At 45.5% G+C, this 23,240-nt stretch overlaps 2 protein-coding genes and 1 long non-coding RNA gene across 5 annotated transcripts in view; 2 read left to right on the forward strand and 1 right to left on the reverse strand.

Moving 5' to 3' along the window:
* The window catches only part of dyrk1b (dual-specificity tyrosine-(Y)-phosphorylation regulated kinase 1B), a 61,548-nt gene extending 55,606 nt beyond the window's left edge, over positions 1-5,942 (forward strand). For both annotated transcript variants that reach the window (XM_026183441.2, XM_026183440.2), the window contains exons 10-13: positions 1,403-1,523; positions 2,320-2,502; positions 3,195-3,298; positions 4,095-5,942. In XM_026183441.2, the coding sequence (XP_026039226.1) occupies positions 1,403-1,523; positions 2,320-2,502; positions 3,195-3,298; positions 4,095-4,610 (924 nt within the window). In that variant the 3' untranslated portion in view covers positions 4,611-5,942. The remainder of the gene's footprint in view (positions 1-1,402; positions 1,524-2,319; positions 2,503-3,194; positions 3,299-4,094) is intronic.
* Positions 1-23,240, reverse strand: part of LOC145431714 (uncharacterized) — a 196,955-nt gene that overhangs the window by 59,734 nt on the left and 113,981 nt on the right. The window lies entirely within an intron of this gene.
* ppox (protoporphyrinogen oxidase) lies at positions 11,923-22,981 on the forward strand. 2 transcript variants are annotated; one of them, XM_026183445.2, is made up of 13 exons: positions 11,923-12,045; positions 14,130-14,220; positions 15,429-15,563; positions 15,734-15,849; positions 16,014-16,146; positions 17,249-17,393; positions 17,752-17,945; positions 18,434-18,494; positions 19,960-20,078; positions 20,315-20,428; positions 21,174-21,323; positions 22,123-22,165; positions 22,247-22,981. In XM_026183445.2, exons 2-13 carry the CDS (start codon positions 14,137-14,139, stop codon positions 22,381-22,383), a joined length of 1,431 nt encoding a protein of 476 aa, XP_026039230.1. In that variant the 5' UTR covers positions 11,923-12,045; positions 14,130-14,136; the 3' UTR covers positions 22,384-22,981. The 2 variants fall into 2 exon arrangements, with proteins under 2 accessions (XP_026039230.1, XP_080163862.1); XM_080307736.1 differs by lacking the exon at positions 11,923-12,045 and adding an exon at positions 12,127-12,170.

Raw genomic sequence — 23,240 nt, forward strand, 5'->3', positions numbered from 1 at the left:
ATCCAGGTGGACTCACCCTTCTACTCTACCTGAGCGCTCGAAGCACTTAAGCAACTTGCCTCATTCACCCGTTTTTCCGTTCAAGTCCTTTCTGTCGTCCTGCTGTCACACACACGTTCATACTGCAGTGGGTTAGTATCTAGCCCAAGGTTATTTGGCATACAGAGCGGAGCAGCCAGGAATCAAACCACCAACCTTCCAGTTGGTAGATGATTCATAGATGACCTGCTCTACCTGCTGAGCTATGGTGAAGATAACCTGCTGAAGTTCAAGCTGAGCATCAGACTGGGGAAGACATGTGACTCTAAACACGCCATGGCTTCTGGTGTGTTCTGTTTCTACCTGAGGATCCACGGGGTGTTCTTCTCTAACCATCAGGTTTACCTGAAAAAGAGAAAATGTGCAGTGAGCAGCAGCTCTGAAAATGCTTTCTTAATGCCAGATATGAGAGGATAATGAGGAAGGCGACAGTGACTATAAATAACACAACACCTGTTACGACGAAGCTATAACAGGGGCAGGAGAGTGTTTCTGAGTGCTCACACTTGGAATCATGAAGCAGACGAGCTGCAGCAGCAGAACCACACTGACAAGAGAAAATGGAAAATGTTTCATCACCTCGGTTTTTGCTGTGACACGTGGATGGTCGGGTGTAAACATAACATCACCCTTCCTTGTATCAACAATTGAGGCTGGTGGTGGTTTAATGGGTGCAGAATATTTTCTTGGTGCACTTTGTATCGACTCAGTACCACAACGACACCACACGGTACCTGAGATTGGTGCTGACTATGTCCATCCCTTTATCATCACATTATAGCCATCGCCTGATGCCTGTCACAAAGCTCACAGCCTCTCAGGCTGGGTTCTTGAATGCCACCGTCAGTTCACGGTACTTCATGGTCCAGATCACAAACTAATACAGCACTTCTGGGAGGTGGTGTAACTGGAGGATTGCTTCATGAATACACAGCCATCGATGAGACACTGCTATGGATCAGAATCACTGAGGCATGTTTCCAGCACCTCGTTGAATCTGTGCCATTAAAAATTAAGACAAAAACAGGCCCAACCCAGTACAAAGTGCAAAGCACCGAACAAGCTGAGGACTCCTCACAGGCTTTCTGTGAAGAAGGATTCATAGATTTTATCGACCATGGAGGACCTTTGTTTCCTGCAGTTTCAGCTTTAAGCCTGGACTATTGTGTCTCCAAGACGACAGAGTTTGGGAAACGGAGCTAAATGAATGAAGTTTTCTTTAATTAGAATACGAGTCTCAGTGTTAACCTCAGTTTTGTGTCCTGAGCAAAGTGTTGAAGAACAGCGTGCCTTCATGTTGTTATTGGAACTTCACAGACTTTCCTTAATAGTCATAGCGTGTGTGTGTTTTTGTGTTTTCCAGGAGTATAAGCCCCCAGCCACACGGCGTCTACATGAGATTTTGGGTGTTGAGACCGGGGGTCCAGGGGGCCGGCGAGCAGGAGAGCCAGGACACGCCCCTTGTGACTACCTAAAGTTTAAAGGTAGGCATTTGCATGATTACTGCAGGACTGAGCATTAATATTCATGTAAACAAGTTCATGGAGGTGGAAACAACAAACACAGAGAGGGTGAAATATAAATGAGTGATTAAAGTTGTGTAAATTATTCTCGCAGTAAATGTCCTCCTGAGGTGTCTCTTCTAATGTGATGTGTATAGATGAAATCTATATTCATTTGTAAGCATAGCGTAAATAGTAGCAGCATGTAGGCCAGTGCGCAGCCGTCAAAGGTGGAGGACTCGGCACTTTGTCCCTGGTTGGTCAAAATGGCTGTGGAAATATAAAAGCCTCCTTGTGGAGGGGAAGGAGCCTGAGCTGTTGAGTGAGGTACCAGAAAGCTATAGCTGGGCTCACCTCAGGGCACAGCCTGCATTCTGGAAGCACTGTCCCGGAGATGGGGCTGGATTCTGCTCATCGGTAAGAGTCAGGGGTCGGTATACTTGTGTCCTCCCAGTTCGCTGCACTGGGGTTTCCCCAGTGGACAAAAGGGTTGCTTCCCCACACCTTTGGCTCATGGAGTGGGTCCTGGCTATCATTCTCTGTTAAGTGTGAAAGCAAAGCTGTCAGTTTAGTGTTTGGTTTATGTTCCTACCCTTGTCTTTGGCCTGTGGGAGTTGACTGAAAGGATGTGGTCGTGGATTAAAGCGCTGAACCTCTATGTGGAGTTAGCATGAGGAGCAGATATCAAGTGAGGGCGAGGGACACAAGAAACATCACGGGGTTGACACTACAATTGTAGCTGGCCACCATCATTATGTCAGTGTTTGTCCTCTTCCAGACCTGATCCTGCGCATGCTGGACTACGACCCTAAAAGCCGCATCACGCCATTCTACGCCCTGCAGCACAATTTCTTCAAGAAAACAACAGATGAAGGAACCAATACTAGTTCATCTACATCCACCTCTCCTGCCATGGACCACTCTCATTCTGCCTCCACTACTAGCTCTGTTTCTAGCTCTGGTAATGTAGACTCTTCTCTTTCTGCACCAGCTTTCCTTGAACTTTTTCCCGTATCTGTTAGAATGAGGAATATGTCATCCTTGTCACAGGTCCAAAGAAATGGTAGCAGTTTAGATTTCATCCCTAAAATGTCTCAAGCAGGATTTTGTTAGGGTCAAGTAGACCGGGGCAGGAGTGTAGTGAAACAGCTGAGAGGATGCTGTTTGCTGGGCGTGTGTGAGATGCTTATTAGTGCTTCATAATACAGATTTGATGTGACCCAGTGATATTCAGTGGAGGGTCTATGTACTTAAACACTGCAGCACGGTCACCCTCCCTGTCAGCACATTACTTTATTTCTCAGTCAGGTTTTCATAGTTTTCTTGATGAACATGAAAGTGAGGAGACGGGCGAGTTCGTTCTCGGTGACAGGAAAAGCAGATCCACTCTTTAGTCTTCTTCAGCGTCGCGCAAACACGCTACGAGTCAGAGCTGAACGCCCAGCGTTCGTGGCGGGGTACATACCCGACAGAGGCGCGGGACCTTCTAACCACCCTACTGAAGCCACGCCCCTCCTCTTCTTCTTTTTTGTAAATGTCTTTCTTTTAGTTCACACAGAATGAATGCATTATGGCTTGTTTTAGCTAAAAGTATATCCATGAAGTAAAGCTGTGCTCAAATGTGAATTTCATGTTGGTGTCAATTATTTCCAGGTGGCTCCAGTGGTTCTTCCAATGACAACCGCAACTACCGCTACAGTAATCGTTACTACAACTCTGCTGTTACACATTCAGACTATGAGATGACCAGCCCTCAGGTACCACTGTCACTGTTTGCATACACAATAACAGAGAATTATTGAGACGGTATGAGGACCTTTGCATCAGTCACTCGCTGCTGCAGGAATGTTTATCCCGGGTCAGATTACTTTAGCAGCTTCATTCCTGTTGGCAGTGATGAAATATTTTGGCCACACTAGTTTTTTCTGACCCTAATCCTTTTTGAGTAGTTTTATTTTGAAAATCTGCATATTGACTTTAAAAATTGTGAAAGACAACAGTATAAGCATAGCAAACTCTTCACTTCCATCCATGAAAACCAGTATTCATCATGATATATTTGTCCTTAAACGCTCGTCCTCCAGCCTGTTTGTAAAGGACTTCTCTGTAACCTGGAACTGAACCATCCAAATCTTACTGGAGTTCCCATAATATTCATCAAATAAGCCTCTTTTCCAGTAGCACCTGCTGGGCACCATCTGACTCAACTCTGCTCTTGGTTTCAATTGTTAAGCACCACCTGAGTGTGGGTGGGGTTGTTATAGCAAAGCAGCCTGAAAGTGCCGTGATGTCATGCTGTCGTCAGCCGCCGGGCACAAAAACGTCGGAGCGCGCCGTCTTTGTGGTTGCATGTAGCCGACCAGTCCACTGATTGGTCGCTTCCTGGCCAATCAGTGGCATTTAGTCATCTCTACACGGCCCGATGGGAACCCTGGCCGAGTAGCTTAAACAAGTGTCTGAGTTGAGTCGGTGCTTGTGGAAAAGAGATGGTGCTGTCACTGGTCCCATTATAATCCCAACCCACTGACCGTGTCTCTCTTCTTTTCCATCTAGGCTCCCTCACAGCAGCAGATGAGAATGTGGCCAGGCAGTGATGGCGGAGGTGGGGGTCAGGATCCAGGATACACCCAGTTGCTGCTCCATAAGCCAGCTGCCTCCCAACAACACCAGCGCCACTTCTTGGACCCGCCCCACCACCCACACCCAACTTACTCCCACCATGGGAATGGTGGCCGTGGCCTGAGGCAGGGTGGACAGACAGGCATCGGCGGAGGGGGGGGCCCACAGGGATCCTCGCCCCAGATGAGTGACAGCATGGATGTGAGTGTATCCCTGGGGCTGCACCACCTGGGGGCGGTGTCTTCCATGGAGGCCTCTCAGTTTGGCTCTGCATCTCTGCCCCTCGCTCTGCCAATCGGACTGTCTGCCTTCCGGACTCGGACGGCTCCCACCGCCCCAGGGCCACAAGCCCAGCCCCCTGAAGACTACTACCCTGCCTCCAACAACAATAACCCCACTGGGGGAGGCAGAGGGAGGCCGGACTCAGACGAGGGGCCAGCCAACTCTTGATAAAACCTGAACCATGCCCTAAAGCCATACAATTTTAACTACAACTACTACAACTACACACATACAGCCAGAGTTCAGAGACAAAGAGGTGAACTTTGTGCTGAAGGAGACTTTGTACTGCATGAGAGGAGGAGGAAGAAGGAGGAGGATGCTGGGAAACTCCTTTTTCCTGTTTTAGTTTGTCTTTGTCGCGCCTGTAACTGGAAAGGAATGATTGTGACCAGTTTGTTTTTATTAATTTTAGTGTTGATTAATATCATTTGATTTTTCTCGGGTTTGAGGAGTTGTGTGTTCTGTGTGGTTGTTGTTTGAGTCTGGAGAGGAGGAGGAGGAGGATGAAGGGGAAAGAGAGAGAAGTTTTTGCATTTTATTCCATAAAGTAGCTGTAAGCTGAAGGAGGGCTCGTGCTCGCATTGGTCTGTTCATGTTTGCACACGTGCATGTGTGTTTGTAAGATATGAGATCAGATTTGTAGCAGGCCCCCCCTCGCTGGTCTGGACGGACGGTGTCTATTGATCAGTCTGACACGTCGAAGTCAGGTCACAGTTGAAGTGAAAAGGACCCATTTTGAAAGTAGGTGTAAATGCAGGCAGGAGGCTATACATACATACATATATATATAATATGCATATGTATGTGTATATATATGTACTGCTACACGAAGAAGACGGGGCGATTTGAAAGGTTGTGGTTGAGGACTGGCGGATTCTCTCTCATTTTTCTTTGCGTTTGTTCTTCCTCTGATGTTCTTTGGTCGCAGCAGCACGGACAGCGAGAGGGAGACGGAGGGAGGAGGTGGTCACGGGACACTGATGCCTTGCTGACACTCACAGGGATCTCCTCCTCCTCCTTCTCCGCCTCACGCTCTCCCTGCTTTCCTCTTCCTCTCCTTCTCCTGTTGTGTTTCTCCTCCAGACAGCTCCTCCTCTCTGTGCTGCTAATCACCATGACAACTGGTCCGGATTGCTGCTAAAGATCCAACACAGATCAATAAAAAAATAAAAAGAAATAGAAACAGAAATTTAAAAGAAACTTTTTAACCCTTCTGCTTAAGAGAAAAGGATAAAGTAAGAACCACTGCATCTCAATGTATTTATTACTATTTAACAAGAAAAAAACAAACTGAAAGTAACCCTTTTTTCTGCTCTTCTTTGTTTGGTTGCCTTCTTTCTGCAGGTGAGCTCTGATTGGCTATTGTAACAGTGACAGTAACTGGTGACATGGGAATGCCACTGGTTGTGGGGCTGGGTGGAGGGTAAGGGTTGGGGCAAAATAAAGTTGGATATATAATAAGAATAAAGAGTATACTTTTGCACACCAAAGTCAAACAAACATCAGCTTTCTGCTTTTCTTCCTCCTGATCTGATCGTCGCGCCCTGTCAGGTTGAATGCTGCACTTCTCATTTTCCGTCCTTGCTCCTCGTACAGCCACCACACTTTCTGTGTGGATATCCACTGAATTAATGAAACATGTCATCATAACAGCTGTTACACATGAAACAGGCTACAATAAGGTTTTTGTCTTAATTAAAGGCGTGAGAATGAGCTGTGGTACACTTGTAGTTGTTAGCTCGGTGCTAATACCACCACAAACTAAATAGGAGAAAGGAACTGGGCATCAGGAGACTTCCTACTGAATGTCAACCACTGCCTGATCACTGACCTTACAAAGGTGAGTTGTGTGTTGTTCTTTGAACTTGTTGAGTTGTAGCTACGCGCTGGCTCTGATGTCTGCAGCACCCTGCACTTATGAAGGTCATTGCCAAAGAAACTGGATGTACAGTATGTTGGCCCTGCAAGTAATGGATCTGTTGTGATGACCTGATGGAAAGAAGCAGCCGCACTTCTGAGTAAGAAGCTCGCCCGACTCATTCGTAGGTTAGGACTTGGGAACAAAGATTCTGTAGATCGCGCTGCTGGGCTGAGCGATTTCCTCAACTGACTTTAAATCTTACAGACGTGCCTCCTTCCCTGAATGGAGATTTTCAGCTGTGAGTGAAAGAGAGCAAACACTCTGCAGAAAAGGTTCATCATCAAAGCAGACGCTTTTCCAAGTCTGATATTTAGGAATCTGCTGGAAGCTTTTTTTAAATTGACAGTTCTTCAAGAGTACTGTCGATTAAAGAGCAAAATACTCAGTTTTGCTCTACAAGGGCCTGATATCCACTTACAAGGACGTGCTGCTACTGTTGTATCACAAAGGTAAGGTAAAAAAAAATACATTCATCAGGCCCCAATGTGCCCGAATATCAAAGAGGAATTAAAAATGCTGCTGTGGAAGAGTTCGGGTCTCAGGAGGTTAAGTATCTCGGGGTCTAGCTCATGAGTGATGGGAGAAGGGAGCGAGAGATCGACAGTCGGATTGGTGCTGCGGATGCTGTTGTTGTGGTGACGAGAGAGCTGAGTGTAAAAGCAAAGCTCTCAATTTACCTGTGGATCTAATTCGTCCCTCACCTGTTGTCACGAGCTTTGGGTAGTAACCAAAAGAACGAGATTGTTCCGGGCATGTCCCACCGGGAGGAGGCCCCGGGGCAGACCCAGGACACGCTGGAGGGATTATATATCTCAGCTGGCCTGGGAACTTCTTGGTGATCCCCTGGAGAAGCTGGGGATGTGGCTGGGGGTCTGGGCTTCTCTGCCTAGGCTGCTGCCCCTGCAACCTGGCCCCAGATAAGCAGAAAAGATGGAAGGATGTACTGACAGGACTTTGTGCTGTGGAAATTTGAGATCTCGAAGTTAAAAGACACAGCTGGCCAAAAGGCATTAAGTTAAACTTTAGCATGATTGGATTGCTGATGTTTGAAGAGGCAAACAGGAGGCTGATAATATCGTGCATATTAATTTATTTAAGAAGTGACAATATTCTTTAAAAAATGTGACTTTATTCAGAGGTTCATCATCACATTGACAGGCGTACAGTGATAAAGCTCAGCCTTCAGCGTGTATATGACCACTCTGGTTCACCCGTCGGCTTTTACAGGGAATCATGCTTGTGTGGTGCTTTGAGCGCTTTCTTCTTTCACGCTGCGCTCACCTGCACACTCATACCAGCACTTTTTAGCTAACATTCAAACAAACAAAATGGAGGTTGTACCCTTTATATACTACGACTGTCAGATGATTGGTTTAAAAGAATCACATGTCAACCTGTGCTTTTAAGATTATGGTTAACAACAGTTTTAAATCTTAAAACAGGTGTTTACAGTAAGTTTTGTCTTTTTGTGAAAGTTTTAAAAGCTTGTTTACAAAAACAAAACGTGACGAATGCTGAAATCCAACAGTGTCTCTGAGAAAGCAGCCTAGTTAAACTGCCTGCATGGCTTAAGGAGACGATTGCTTTCATTTTCATGTTATTCACTGGGTTATTTTTTATAGCTCTCTACATCAAAAGCGATTATTAATGTGCTACTTAGTGTGGAGTCACCAGCGCCCTGTCCTACAGGAGTGGGGCAGGGATCAGGGAAGTCCAAAGCTACTTGGTGAGCCAACAAACAACTGCTGAAACGTTCTTGGGAACACAGACTGTCAGCTTTCTGGTTGGAAGGTATCTGAACTGCTATCTGAGGTTGAGAGATATTGGCTTGATATATCCATGTGCACCTCAAAGCAGAGGTTTCTGGAAACCAGTCTCCCTGAGAGGGAATGAATTCTGCTGGACTTGGGAGTTCCTCTCAGTGAATATGTGCCGTGGTGAGCATCCCTATAGCCACTGGTTTGAATCCTGTATGTTGGGGTTTTCCAGAGTGGATAAGAGAGTTACTTCCCTGCACATTCAGGTTTGGTCCTGAAGATTTTATTATATATTTTTTATTAGTCCTTTATTTATCCAGGTAAAAATCTCATTTTCAATGGCAGCAAAAGTCAAAAATACATGTACCACACAAGTACATAAGAATGAAAACAAATACAATATCCTGCACAAACGTGAAAGGTTTACAATAACAGGTCATTAAGAGCAACATTAAAACAATCACACTAAAAGAATTATTCTCTTGTTCCTTTGAGATGGACCTAAACTCCCCTCAGGGAACCATTTCTGACTATTTCAGTTCCTTCTGCAGATGTTCCAGGAAGCAGGGGCAGCGTATTTAAAAGCCCTTTTTCCTAATTCTGTTCTGAGTTTTGAGACAATCAATTGTCTGATATTATGAGAACGAAGCCTGTATTGGTTGTTTTCCACATATAAACACACAGATAAGAGGGAACCAGCCCAAGGAGAGATTTATAAAGACCAACCAATGGGAAGGTCTGTGGATATACAGAGACGGACATTTAGCAGCAGCATACAAAGATGTACACGATTCCTATAGCCAGTAATGACACGTGAAGCACAACGGTGGACGGTATCAGATTTCTTTAGATAGGGTGCAGGTGCATTCATAAAAAGCACGTCACCGTAATCCAATACAGGTAAAAAGAAAGAAAAAACTTGCATGAATCTAGTGTTTTCTCACTTGGAGGGAGAAACAGGATCGATTTCTAAAAAAGTCGCTTAGTTTAAACTTGGACACAAGCCTTTGAATGTGAGTTTTAACATGATAAATTCTGATCTATAACGGTCCCTGGATACTCGTAAGAACATTTCAATTTCAGTTCCTTGAATGGTTTTAATCTTAGGAGACGTAGCTAGCAGCTCTTTGCCATTTGAGAATAACATGAACTGGGATTTCTCTGCATTTAACACCAACTTAAGTTGAGTTCAAGGACTGAACGACATCAGAGGCAGACTGCAGAAATTGCAGGGTTTGTGCTACTGAAGGAGATGAACAAGAGATAATTTATCATCTGCATAAAGATGGAATGCAGCATTTGATAAGTTATCTCAAAGGTTGTTTATGTAAAGAGAAAAAAGCAACGGTCCTGGTACAGAGCCCTGAGGAACTCCTTTGGATAGTGGGGGGAAAGAGGAAGAAGACCCAGCATGGACACAGTGTGTTCTTGCTGACAAGTAATTTGATAACCAGCTTACAGCATTTACAGATAGACCAACATTGTTTAGTCTGTTGACTAAAACAGCCCATTACATCAATGATGTCATTAACCACTTTAATGCAGCGGTTATTGTGCTGTGTTGTTGTCTGAATCTCCACTGATGTTGGGAAAGAACTGAATTTTTGTCCAAACAGGTCTTTTAATATTAATAAGCTTTTCTAGAACTTTTGCAAAAACAGAGGATTTAGATATGGACCTGTAGTTATTTCAACAAAGGCAGATTTCTACTGTCTGAGAGGCTAAGATTAAAAATGTAAGTTGGTGGTTCAGCTATGAAATCTGCAGCCAACTTAAGAAGAGGATCAAGTTGATCTGGTCCTGCAGATTGATTTAGCTCCAACAGATTCAAAGCCCTGTGGAGGCTTGGACCACAGATTCAGTCTGGTTGGCTGCACCACAGCCGCCTGTTGATTAAGCTGCTTCACATGCAGTTCAATATGTCACAGTTCTCATTTTTCAAAGACTGGCATCTCATCATGTCCCCATAGGAAGATTTCATTATTTTCCATCTTTAGGATCCTTCAGATGTCTAGTAGTTTTTGAAAAGTAAAACTCTGATTTTGTTGTTTTTTGTTGCCGTCCCGTTCAGCACTGTAGCATCAGAATTATTGACTGAAGGCCAAGAAAAATGTCCCACAGATTTATGTTCCCAAGTGGATCATTACAGCTTTGCTATACTGGTCCACTCGATTGAGCTTTATAATTTCATTTATTTATTTTTAACTTTTAAGTTATTACAGTCAGAACAGACGTGACTGGGGTTAGGAAAGGGAAAGACGTAGACAAGAGAAGTTTGAGAAAAGGAGAGGGAAAGAAAAACAGGGGAAGCAGGACAGTGAGAAAAGACGATCTGCAGGATCACCTGCTGGGAAAAAAGAAAACAAGCAAAAGGAGAACGACTGTTTTTCTGCATGACAATGAAAAAGATGCTGCGACAAAGAAACAAATCTGTCAGGAATTAAATTGTAATTTAAACTGCGCAGACTGTCCGATTGCTGTTGTTTTGCTTTTTAAACTTTAGTGGTCCTGTAGGGGCATGTTGGGGGGATTCTACCTCACTAAAAAGCTGAAGCATGCACACTGACTGTGCTCTAACCCTAAAAGCCTTAAAGACCGAGGAGTCCTAGCTGTCAGTACTTCACCTCGTGCCCGCTGAGCATTTCTGATGAAACCTGAAACCCAGCAGAAGTAGGGCCACATAAATAAAGCAAATACTGACCTTTTCACCTGCACTGTTAAACTGCGCTGCTGTTATTTGAGTCGCACCTGAACCAGTTGGCAGCAGTAAAGTCAAAACGGGAAACTCTTTCCTGTCAGGATGTACTTTTATTCTGAAGGAGTCTGAAAGTTGGAAGCATTCCAACACAAGGAGTAATCAAACCTTGCTGGGAGAAAGAAAGGCGGGAAACAAAGAGCTTTGGGTGGATTGTGGGACGGCGAGCAACAGAATTTAAACTGGATTAGTTAGACATCAGTCAAAGAGGGCCGTTACCAGCTACACCTCCATGGATACTTCCTGATGCCACAGTAGATTTCACATTATTGGAAAAGAAGAATTTCATTGACCAGTTTATAATTATGTTCAAATATATACAAACACAGCTGGTCAAACTGGTGTAGCTGTGGTCCCGGAGTTTACGGTTGAAATAGGCAAAAGGATTAATGATGGACTTTCAGTATACACCGGAGAAATGCTCACAATACTGTAAGCTTTCAGTGGGTAGCAGACATGAGCCCATTACATGCAGTCATTCGTTCAGATTCAAGCTCATCGTTGGTCCGTCTACAGTCACTCAGACGGTGGAGCAGAGATTCAGCAAACACGTTTCAGAGCACACATGATGCAACTTACAGGTGTGTTTATGGATTCCGGCGCACTGTGGACTCAGGAAATAAGTAAGGGCACAAAACATGGGGTGGTTGACATGGCTGTTAGTTTTGGCCAGGCAGAGATAAAGAGTATGGTCAGGCAAGAGGTGAGGAAAAGATGGCAAAGACAGTGGGAGGAAGAAAGGAAGAGACGATGGCTGTGTAGAATTCAAAGGAGGATGGGAGCCACAGGACGGAGTAGGAGAGAGGAGGTGGTCGTATCAAGAATGAGATTTGGACATACTGGTTTGACCACTACACTACTCATGATGGGGAAACATAATACGGGGAGTGTGACTACTGTGGAGAGGAGGAAACATGCTCAGTAACATAAACATCAAATAGGACCTTTGTGATCAAAGGTCATCAGGCCTTATTTCAGTTTTAAAGAGAGGGGAAGCTGTTTGGATTTGAGACCCAGACCACACTCCACACCAGTTGGTGGCGGTAATGCACCATTCAGCTGTTTGCCAGCTGCCAATAAAAATGTAAAATCAAGAACAAGTCGGAAGCGTTATTGTAGTCGTGAGTGGAGGCTGCGGAGCGCGGACTCGTTGCCGTGCCTCGTCTACAGGTAAGCCCGAGCTTGGCAGCAGGACGCTGACCGTGAAGCGGCTCTGCCCGCTGTTGGCGCAGACTCTGTAACAGCCCGCGTGTTTGTTTCACGGGGATGGTGTTGGGCATCGTCCACCTGCCAAAGTACGCTCGTTCACACTTTCCACTGTGACCTGTCGTCGGGTTGTTTGGAAATGTCAGCAGCGTGCCACAGTTCTGCTGACATGTTTACGCGGCGCGTAAACCTTCTTGCGCGTCTACACTAGGCTGTGCGGCAGCGTCTGTAGACTCGCGCACGCACACATTGCGCGTGGGTGGCTGTAGCTCAGGTGGCAGAACTGGTTCGAGCCTAGTCTGCATGCGAGATACTGACCCGTGTTCGTCTCCGATGCATCCACGGGATGTGTGCAGATGTTAGTTAGCTAAGCCACCTGTGCTGGTGTGACTGCACAAGTTACGTGAAGCGCTTTGATTGCTCAACACGGTGTAGAAACGCGCCTGCTGTGGAACTTTCTGCACGTCGTTCCTCTGGTCCGGTAACATCTGGGTTCATGTCTGTCAGCTGCGATATTAAAAAAACCAAAGGGCAGTTATGCTCACATCTGTGCTGAAACATGATTAAAAAAATTCAGATGAGTTTTAATAAAATGTTAACATGACGTCACATCATGACATCACATTGTTTACAGTTTTTAAAGCAGTTTGAGATGAAACTGATGAGAGAAAATGTGCTGAAAGTTTCACGTCAACTGTTAAGGATGATTTTATATGAATATGATGCAATCAGACTCTGCAACGTGTGCACGCGCATACGCGTGTGTGAGTCTGATCATCACTGAAGGAGAGGCGCGTGCCCGAAGCTTACATTTACGCGTCAGATAAGAGGCGGCTGGCTTCACCACATCTCACAAATGACAGCTCACTGAGGATAAAGGCGACACACCAAGGACAGAAAATTGGAATTCTTTCCTTTATTTCTGCTCTGTTAAGTATCAACTACACAAAAAGCCTCCTGCCAGGCTGCAGGGCTCTTTGTGTGAAGGTGGGCGGTTGGACAGACTGCTGACAGACTGACAGGGTGGAGGGTGACAGAGTGAGAGGCCTGATAAACCAACTGTCGGCTATATCTTTACCAGCTATCGGCTATCAGCTACACTCAGGTCGGGGCTGGAAATAAAAATCTTCCAAACATTTTACCAGCCGCTAGTTTCTGTGTGTAACATTTGGCCAGAACAACCAAACCTTATGAATTGTATCATTTATTCTTAAATGGCCTGTATTTATCTAGCGCCCTAAGGACCCCAAAGCGCTTTACACATCCACACACTGGTGATGGCAGCTACATTGTAGCCACAGCCACCCTGGGGCGCACTGACAGAGGCGAGGCTGCCGGACACTGGCGCCACCGGGCCCTCTGACCACCACCAGTAGGCAACGGGTGAAGTGTCTTGCCCAAGGACACAACGACCGAGACTGTCAGAGCCGGGGCTCGAACCGGCAACCTTCCGATTACAAGGCGAACTCCCAACTCTTCAGCCACGATCGCCCAACTAACTAATTAATTAACTCTGTTACATTTCTGTACAGTACATTTTTTCTTACAGTGTATCATACATGTGTACCTGCACACACTGATGTAACACAGTATGAACACCGTAACTTAATTTAAACCTGACACGGTGGCTTGTGCGTTGTTTTAAATTTACACGCCACTTCATAAATTTACCCACATTTGGCCAGTGGTGGGTCCTAATTTCCACCCCAGCTCAGGTCCATCAGTATGTTTCACAGCTTGTCTATCCTACAGTCTGTTTGCCATGAAGCAGAGGTTCAGCTTTAGTCTCTAATATTGAATTAAACATATAGGATTGTTAGCTCACATGAGCAGGTGTTTCACTTCCCCTCAGAATCTCACAACAGAGCAGAGTTAAGAGGTCTGGAGATGGATGGTTAATCCAGTCATTCTAATGTTAAACCTTTAAGTTCGGTTCTTCATTTCACGTTCACCATGGTGGCGTAAAAACCCCAAAACAAACGTGTGTCCAAAAACCGGACGAGCATATTCACTCTATTCACTCTTCTTGATTTCATTTGTGTTTGCAGTTGGCCAATGAGAACAGTCGCTGTCCTTGGAGGAGGGATTGGGGGTTTGGCTGCATCCTACTACCTGTGCAAGAGCCCCCAGGTTACCAAGGTAACACATGCTTTGTTTGATTAGGAGAAAAAAGCTGGGAACAAAAACCCTCCATGTATGAAGCAAGTTTCTCGAGCACCCTTATTACATCTGGCAGATGTTAGAAACACCCTGTGAGCTGAAAACCTGCTTGTTACTGGTTGAAGTTCATTATTGTCGCGCTGTTTGAAAAGCGCGCTTGAAAGGGAGTCAGCGGATCCCACGTGCTGCAGTGTAAGTACAGGAACAAAGGCAGGTGGTGTTTCCCCCACACTAGCTTCTTTTACTGGCTCCCTGTTTAGTCCAGAGTTGGATTTGAAACCCTACCCCTCATTTTTCTAACCCTCATCAAACCAGGAAGTGAAACCTCGAGATGTGGTTAGGTAAAATGTCCTCCGCTAAGACGGGCAGGAAGTCCTGTGTGCTCAGTTCTGTTCACTTTTATTTAACACTTATCTCAGGACACTTTATATAAGAAGGCTGTTTCACATCAGTGCGCTGACCTCACTGCTAGCTACAGCGAATGACCCAACTTTGTGTTGCGCTGAGCGCGCTGCTCTGCGGCTGCTCTGCGTGTACGAGATGCTCCTTCATTTCAAAAAATTGTGTCCCTCGTTGTATCCACTACGAGGGTCTGTGTCGTTTTATATCCAAATGTTTAATAAAACATGTATCACTCATTCATCAGCACTAAAGCTCTGAAACTGTCCCGACTAGTGAAGAGTGTGTCGTTTCCACAATAGTCCCCCGAGGTCCACGGAGCCGTTGAAAGGACTCTGGAGGTCCCTGTATGTGGAAAAGTTGACCAAACTTGGACGTGTGCAGAACGTTCATGTTCTGCAGGCTTTGCTTCTATTGGTCGCGGGAAAGTGCATCGCCACGCACCGTGGTCGATGCACGAGTATATCACGCTCCACATCTGTGCTTGTGATGCTCTTTCCTCGGCGCAGCAGGAAACTTAATGTGCGGCGAAACCTGTAGACACGAGTGGGTTTCAGGGCTGCGTCCAGTGTGAAAGGATGTAGTGATTAAAGGACTTCCTGTGCAGGTGCAGGGCTTTATGTCCTCCAGGAACATCTAAAACATGAGATATGCAAATGAAGATTCAGGAAGGTCACTAAGATGTTTATATGAAATGTTGTGCCTCTTACCTCCGTTTCACTTGTCTTTCATTTCTTGGCCTTTGCTGCGCACATCTTGAGAGGATTTAAACCTAAATATCCAAACAGGTCATCCTTCTAGAGGCAAGCAGTCGTTTTGGAGGTTGGCTGTGGTCCACTCGGAGATCAGATGGAGCAGTGTTTGAACATGGACCCAGAGGGATTCGACCTGCAGGGGCGGTGGGCTCCAACACGCTCAATATGGTGAGTTCATATCATAACAGCAACACTGAGACCAAATCACAGCAACTGTTGATAAGAGCTGAACTGACCACGACAGACTGAAACCTGGACGTGTGTGTGTGTGTGTGTGTGTGTCTGTGTGTGTGTGTGTGTGTGTGTGTGTGTGTGTGTGTGTGTGTCTGTGTGTGCAGGTGGATGATTTGGGTCTTGGAGAGGAGATCCTGCCGGTCAGCTACAGCCACGTTGCCTCCAGAAACAGATACCTGTATGTTAATGGTCAGCTGCACAAGATGCCGTCAGGAATCAGGTGAGTGTTTACAAACATTTGAATCAACCAAACATTGATTTTGCATTATGTGCTGCTGAATGTCGACCGGCTGTTTAAATATACATATATTTCAAATGAAATCACGAAGCGTAACCTGTAACTTTCCGTCTTCCTCTCCGTCTCCTTGTGCATTTTTCCTTCAGTGGGATTGTGCGGACAGTCCCACCGTTCTCTCAGCCGCTGCTGCTGAGCGTCGCTGCTGAGATCCTGGTGAATAAAACCAAGAACGACGACGAGTCAGTCCATTCGTTCGTTTCGAGGAGGCTAGGAAAGGAGGTGAGCAGAACTTTGTGTCAGTAAACAAGCCCCACACACAGTCGCTTCAATAAACCTGTGGTAACATGGCAAAAACAGAGATGCAACAGGAGCCACAAATCAAACGGCATCATTGAAAGCAAGTTACTGACCTAACACCAGCTAACGGGGGCGACTGTGGCTCAGGGGGTTGGGAATCGCATCTGTAACCAGAAGGTCGCCGGTTCGATCCCTGGGCTCTCTGTCCTGGTCGTTGTGTCCTTGGGCAAGACACTTTACCCTACTTGCCTACTGGTGTTGGCCAGAGGGGCCGATGGTGCGATATGGCAGCTTCTGTCAGTCTGCCCCAGGGCAGCTGTGGCTACAACTGTAGCTGCCTCCACCAGTGTGTGAATGTGAGAGTGAATGAATAGTGGCATTGTAAAGCGCTTTGAGGTTCTCGAAAAGCGCTATATAAATGCAATCCATTATTATTATTATTATTATTATTATTATTAAATATAGCAACAAGAAACCCAAACAAAAGTGACCTGATGTCAGTCTCAAAATGTTCAGTCTGGAAAAACTTCGCTGATTTAATAACTTCAATAAGACTCCTTTCATCAGCAATATACTTACATGTTATCAAACCCAGACAAATGTTTTTCAGTTGCACTTTTGCTTTTGCAAAGGCCCACAAAAAAACTCCTTACTAAAAGAAACAAAACCGCAGCAGCCGTTCAGTTAAAGTGGAAACTCCCGTGTGCTTGCCTGATCATGCACCCCAGTCGTTATTCAGATTAGAGCTGCTTGAACATTCAACCCAGTGACCCCTGTAGGCACATCTAAAGGTTCTGAAGCAAAGAGCTGACGCGTGACCAGGAGGCCGGCAAAAACTCAGACTGAACCAAAGTCTGAATGAGCAGGTGTAGATACCTGACAGCTGTTTATCTCATTCCTTATGAGGGAGGTGACACACTCATGATGCAGCGAGGATTATCATTTGGAAACACGAGTGTATTTAGTAAGGAAGACGTGAAGCTAGTCTCTAACAGTAATTACATAAGATTCACTTAACTAAACAGGTAACGTGTGTGTGTGTGTGTGTGTGTGTGTGTGTGTGTGTGTGTGTGTGTGTGTGTAGTTAGCAGACATAGCTGTGGACAGCTTGTGTCGGGGTGTATTTGCTGGGGACTGCAGGAAGTTGAGTGTGCGCTCTTGTTTTCCTGTCCTCTACAACGCAGAGCAGCACAGAGGTTCCATCGTCCTGGGAATGCTGCTGGGCTCAGGTACACTCAACACTTCCACTCTGACCATTTCTGACAGTTTCCCAGTACGTGCAACCATTTACCTGCACTGCACTTCCAGTTGATCTTAAAATCACTCCCAGGACTTTCTGACGTGTTTGTCAGGATTAAACGTCTGTGTTTAGCCTCATAAAATCAAATAATTGATTTGAGCTCTGGTTCTACACGCTGGCTCTTCGTGGCTATTTTTCTGCCTGCATTGATGCTAACAGATGGTTGTTGTGTGCTGTCATCATTTGTTTGGATTCAGCGTTTTCAGGCTGTCTCACTTTCCTCTGTGCTACCAGTGAAGTGTGCTGTCTTTATTGCAGGACTAAGGTTGTATGTTTGAAACCTGCAGGTGAGGCTCAGGTGATTACCCGCGGCCCTCTGGCTAAAAGATCTAAGAAGGAGTCGTGGGCACAGTGGTCGTTGAAGAGGGGCATGCAGTCGTTTCCAGAAGCCATTGCAGAGAACCTACAACAGAGTGGGAGAGTGCAACTTCACAAAGAGGCTGTTGTTAAGCAGATTGATCCTTCAGCCTCTGGTTGGCAGGTTAGTGCGGAGGTTAAAGACGTTTAACTAAACCTTAGGTGGTTTGCAGTGGTGTGTTATGTTGGTACCATCATATCAGACATGGTAGTGTCGGGGATGGCAGTTTGTTTGCTTCTTGCAAGGTTTCACATTTCCTGAATGTGTAATGTTCTGATTCCCTCGCCTGCTAGCACGAGGAAGTAACGACCGTAAGAAAGAAGGATGTGAACTTGGACTGTGCTGCCATGAGGTTTTGTAAGGGAGCTCAGATCAATCTCTTCTTATCTCTGCATCACCAGCAGGTTGAACATCAGGGTAGTAATGTTGTTATTTGGTCTACACAAGTTAACTGTGTCTACGTGTCTGTCTGCGTGTGTCTGTCTGCGTGTGTCTGTCTGCGTGTGTCTGTCTGCGTGTGTCTGTCTGCGTGTGTCTGTCTGCGTGTGTCTGTCTGCGTGTGTCTGTCTGCGTGTGTCTGTCTGCGTGTGTCTGTCTGCGTGTGTCTGCAGGTCCGTTTGGAGGATGGAGTCCTATCAGCCGACCACATCATCTCTGCACTGCCTGCTAAAGGCAAGTATGATTGTAAAGCACTGATGGTGCAACAGCAGCTTCACTCTGAGCTTCCCTGAACAGCTGTAAGGGATTTCCACTGCTTTGTGTAACATCATCCTTTCTCTCACTACCCACAGCTTGTGACTGTACAGTGGCTAAAATCATTTCCTACGTGTATTTCTAAAGGTGCTCTTGAAATTGTTGCTCTGTGGGACCAGCACTCCGACACAGGAAGTCTAGATTGGCCGTCAGCTTAAAAAGTCCTATTTCTGCTCTTCGGTTCTTCCTCAGTAGCCGCTGCAAAACTTAGGTGCAGCCGACGGGTGAGGGAACTCGACCAGTTCAGACTGCCGCTCTCCTCCAGGTGTCTACCCCGCTCGCTTTGACCACAACCGGGGTCCCGAGCAGCCTCGCAGAAACGTCAGCGACAGCGCCGCTGTAGATCGCTGCTCTTGCAGTACGACTAGGTTTAGTTTAGTGGCTCGGGAAGCTGACCCACTAGGGTCTGTTAACTGGAGACTGGAGTGACCTGTAAGAGCTATTTATACAAATGTAGTTCAATACTCATTGTTAGCTTTGTTTTACAAAGGGTTAAAAGGGAATGTCCACAATTTAGACCTTTTGAATGCAAATATCTTATTAAAGCATTTTAAAAAGATCAAAAGCTGAATCAAATGGTAAGAATCACAGAAGCAACCAGTGACATGATTGAAATCATACTTATTTAACGAGCTTGCTGTGAACTAATGCGGACTTTGTTCTGACCTCTGGGAGGTAGAAGAAGAGGACACGCCACATCTATGTGGATGTAGTCTGTCGGCGAGGAGTCGAGCGCTTGGAAGTAGTTTTGTAGACACAAACAGACGAAATCCAAATCCTCCTGAATTTCTACGCTAACATGGAAAAATCACAAATCCACTCACACGTCCACAGTGCTGGGCGGTGCTTGTTATAAACGTTGGCGTCTCTTTCTGGACACCCAATCACTGTTGTTGCCCAACATCCAGCCGCACCGTTCGCGTGGGTCAGAGCTAAGCTTTAAACTTCAAAGTAACTTCATGACATTTTCTTCTTGTTTCATTCTTAGTGTAGAAATCCTGTCACATATGATACACTTCACTTAGTCTCACTCAGATTTATCATCACATCCATTTTAACATCATCTCCTTTGAATTCAAACGCACAAGAATGCTTCCTCTCAGCTTTGATGGTTGAGCTCGCTGGTTTTACATCATGACACGTTGGTAATGACGCACTGTTTCTCAGGCCATCAGTCGCAGCTGAACCCGCTGAGTTAGCACTAAATGGCAGGATGGTTTCCAACTGCTGGTCGATTTTATGAACATGTAAGCATTCAAGTTCTCCAGTAAGACGACGGCGACCCCATTTCGAAAACCTGCCTGTGTGACACCAAGTGTTCTGGATCATTTGAAGGATGACATTAAAAGTTTCCTTTTTCGAGCCCTTGTTTCTCTGTTCACAGCTCTTTCTTCAGTGCTGCCCCGCTCCTGCCAACCTCTTACCCAGCAGCTGCAGGACATCTCCTCAGTAACAGTAGCTGTGGTCAATCTGGAGTATGACGGCTCCATCTTGCCTGTAATGGTGAGAATACAGGAGAGCACAAAAAACACTTCTTTGAATTTTGAGATTACCAGATACAAGAAGATTTTCACTGTTGTAAAAACAAACTATATTGAAGCATCGCTTTCATTCTGTGAGCCACTGAAGCCTCCAGTGCAAACACTGACTTCTTTTCTGATTCCTGGAGAAAAGAGCATCAGACAGACTGCACACAAGCTTATTCAAACCTGTGTGCGTCCGTGTGTGTGTGTTGGCAGGGTTTTGGTCACCTCGTCCCGTCATCGGAGGACCGAGGGTTGCTCGGGGTGGTCTATGACTCTGTTCCCTTCCCTCAGCACAACAGACCAGATGGACAGACTACTAGACTGACGGTACAGACGAACAACACCTTGCGTCACTCTCACAGTGTGTTTCTGTGTGTAACAGTTGGTCGATGCAGCCTTGTGGAAGATTTGTTGCCTGCCAGCATCTTCACTGTGGCTCATACTGATTTGTGATCATGGTCGTCTTTTCTTGTTACACTACTTTTTCTTTTCAGACATTTATCTGTTGCTATTACGTCTCACAGCATGACTATTATGTCATTTCTTCTTCGTCTTCTTCTGTTTTACTGGCAGTTGGCAGCACATTTAGAGCAGGTGGTTGTGCTGCCCTCTAGTGGAATAAAATGTAACTGTTACTCACACTGATTGCTTACAGTACTAATCAGGTGGAGCCAGATAGTCTTCCATGGCACAGTGGTTGGGAAACACTGCTCTGATGGATGCATCAGAGATAATCTGGTGTTCAGTATCTTTCCCAGAAACACTTGGACTGGATGCCTGATCACCTGTTTACAAGTATAACTGTGCAGGTTCTCATCCAGCTCATGGTGATCTAAGGAACGTGGAAGATTGACTGGATTCGTTAACTTAGAATGAGAATATGAATTTACATGAACTGTCGCTGTTCATGTACTGCTTTGGAGTATCCTGTGCTAATGGGGGGGGGGGTACTACAGGAAGCACTGAAGCATATCTTCATAGTATTTGAAGAACTCAGCTTTTATAATGACAACAACACTTCCACTCATTTCACATGTGATTATCTGTCATATCTTTTCATCATGTTTCCTAGGTAATGATGGGCGGGGCTTGGTTCGAGGAGGAGTTTGGGGTTCCAGAAGCTGCAACAGCGGAGCGTCTCTTATCAAGAGCCACTGAGGCGGTGCGCTGCCACCTCGGAGTCACTGCGGCACCCAGCTGGAGTCGAGTGATTCTGCACAGGGTATGACCCCACATATTATATAACACACACACACACACACACACACACACACACACACACACACACACACACACACACACACACACACACGACTGTGCCACACGAGGAGTCAGATGATCTCTCAGTCGGATGTCATCATGGCGGGATCTCTTCCTATTTCTGAAGGACAATAACTTTTTTGCATATCGTCATGTAAACATGTTTCAGACGAACAGATACAAACTGCAGTTTTGAAATAACGATTTCATTTATTAATAGAAAAAGGCCATCCAAACATTCCTGCCTTTGACTGGAGGAAGTCATTCCACCTGAAAACTAATGACTGTTTGTGCCACCATTGGCAGCAAGAACTGCAATCAGCTGTTTGCAGCATAACTGGGATGTCCTGCTAATATGTGCTGGATAGTCTTTGAACCTTTGCGTATGGGTTCATAGCATAGAGGTTCTGTCAGCTGTGGTAGATGTAGCTATACCGAATGGTAGCAACATCAGGGAAAATGAACACAAAAACCTCAAGAAGTACCAAGGACTGAGAGAAGAGCTGGAGAAGATGTGGAGGGTGAAGGTAATAGTGGTCCCAGTGGTAATCGGAGCACTCGGTGCGGTGACCCCCAAGCTAGGCGAGTGGCTCCAGCAGATCCGGGGAACAACATCCCAGATCTGTGTGCATAAGAGCGCAGTCTTAGGAACTGCTGAGATCCTGCACAGGACCCTCCCAGGCCTCTGGTTGAGAGATACCAATACTGCACTTTGAGTTACTTTAACAGAGATAAATTATATTTGATCATCTTTTCAACAGGACTGCATACCTCAGTACTATGAAGGACACTTTCAGAGAGTTGGTGAGTATGAATCCGTTTAAATATTAAACATCAACAAAGTGTGATGACAAATCGTTTAATGCTATTTTGTCTACTTCCCAGAGTCCATGCGTGGCTTCATAAAGAACAATAACCTAGCCCTGTCCTTGACTGGTTCCTGTTACGATGGTGTGTCAGTGAATGATGTCATCTTCAGTGGACGGACAGCTGTGGAGGAGTTGTTGGGAACTGTAGTATGATGAAGCTGGTTGCTATGAATCATGGGATTCATGTGGGCTTGAATCTTCTACCACCTGTAATGCCTTGAATCATCCAGACATATCTGACGTTGTTTGGAAAAAGTGCGCTCACTGATGTCAGCTGCAGCGGTTTGAATCTAAGATGCATCTGAAACTTTATATTTTTGCCTGTGTAACTCAAGATTGTGTTAACACGGCTGAATGTCACCGCGCAGCTGCTTCAGGTTGTGCAGCCTTTGTTCCCATTGTTTTTATTGGATGGTCTGTGGCGACACAGATATGAGAACGTTTCACTTTAAATGGCCAACTTGCCACCTGACATTTAAGATCTTTGTTTTTGTTTCATTGCATTTATTTTGAATGTAATTGCTGATAAAGATAAGCTGATGTAACCTGCACATACACCAGTCGAGTTGTTACTGCAGCGCCGTCATAAAGCTCTTCCCTCAAAAATCAGCGTGTGCATCCAGCCTTTAAATTCCTGCCATGACAGTAAGTAACAGCTTTTACTTCTCCCTGTAGATGCTGACAGTTAACCATGTCACATGCTGAGGCCTTTTCATTGAGCCAATGTTATTAATAAAAACATTCAGACGTAGGCCTGTGTTTCTGCGGTTATAAAGTGATTTTCTTTATTTCGTCAGCCCTGAATTGTCATGAGGATCTTTCCCTCTTTAGCTCTTGAGTTGTTCTCTGCAGAGCCTTCTCTCATGGCTTCCAGTTCAATTGTATATTGCACCAAATCATTATTGTAAAGTCCCTCCAATAATTTTCCAAGCCAAAGGGAGACGGAACCACTGCCTCGTCCAAAATAAACTGATCACAATGGCAGTCAGTAGAGATACAATGTAAGCACA

Source organism: Astatotilapia calliptera, chromosome 11 (genome assembly GCF_964374335.1).
Source record: "Astatotilapia calliptera chromosome 11, fAstCal68.1, whole genome shotgun sequence".
In the NCBI taxonomy this organism is placed as follows: domain Eukaryota; kingdom Metazoa; phylum Chordata; class Actinopteri; order Cichliformes; family Cichlidae; genus Astatotilapia; species Astatotilapia calliptera.

Excerpts from the sequence above, each read along its gene's own strand:
- ppox (XM_080307736.1), top strand. The coding sequence starts at position 12,142 with ATGGTGTTGGGCATCGTCCACCTGCCAAA. Across the intron at positions 18,495-19,959 it reads CTCTGCACTGCCTGCTAAAG|CTCTTTCTTCAGTGCTGCCC; the intron begins GCAAGTATGATT and ends CTCTGTTCACAG. Across the intron at positions 21,324-22,122 it reads GTCGAGTGATTCTGCACAGG|GACTGCATACCTCAGTACTA; the intron begins GTATGACCCCAC and ends TCTTTTCAACAG.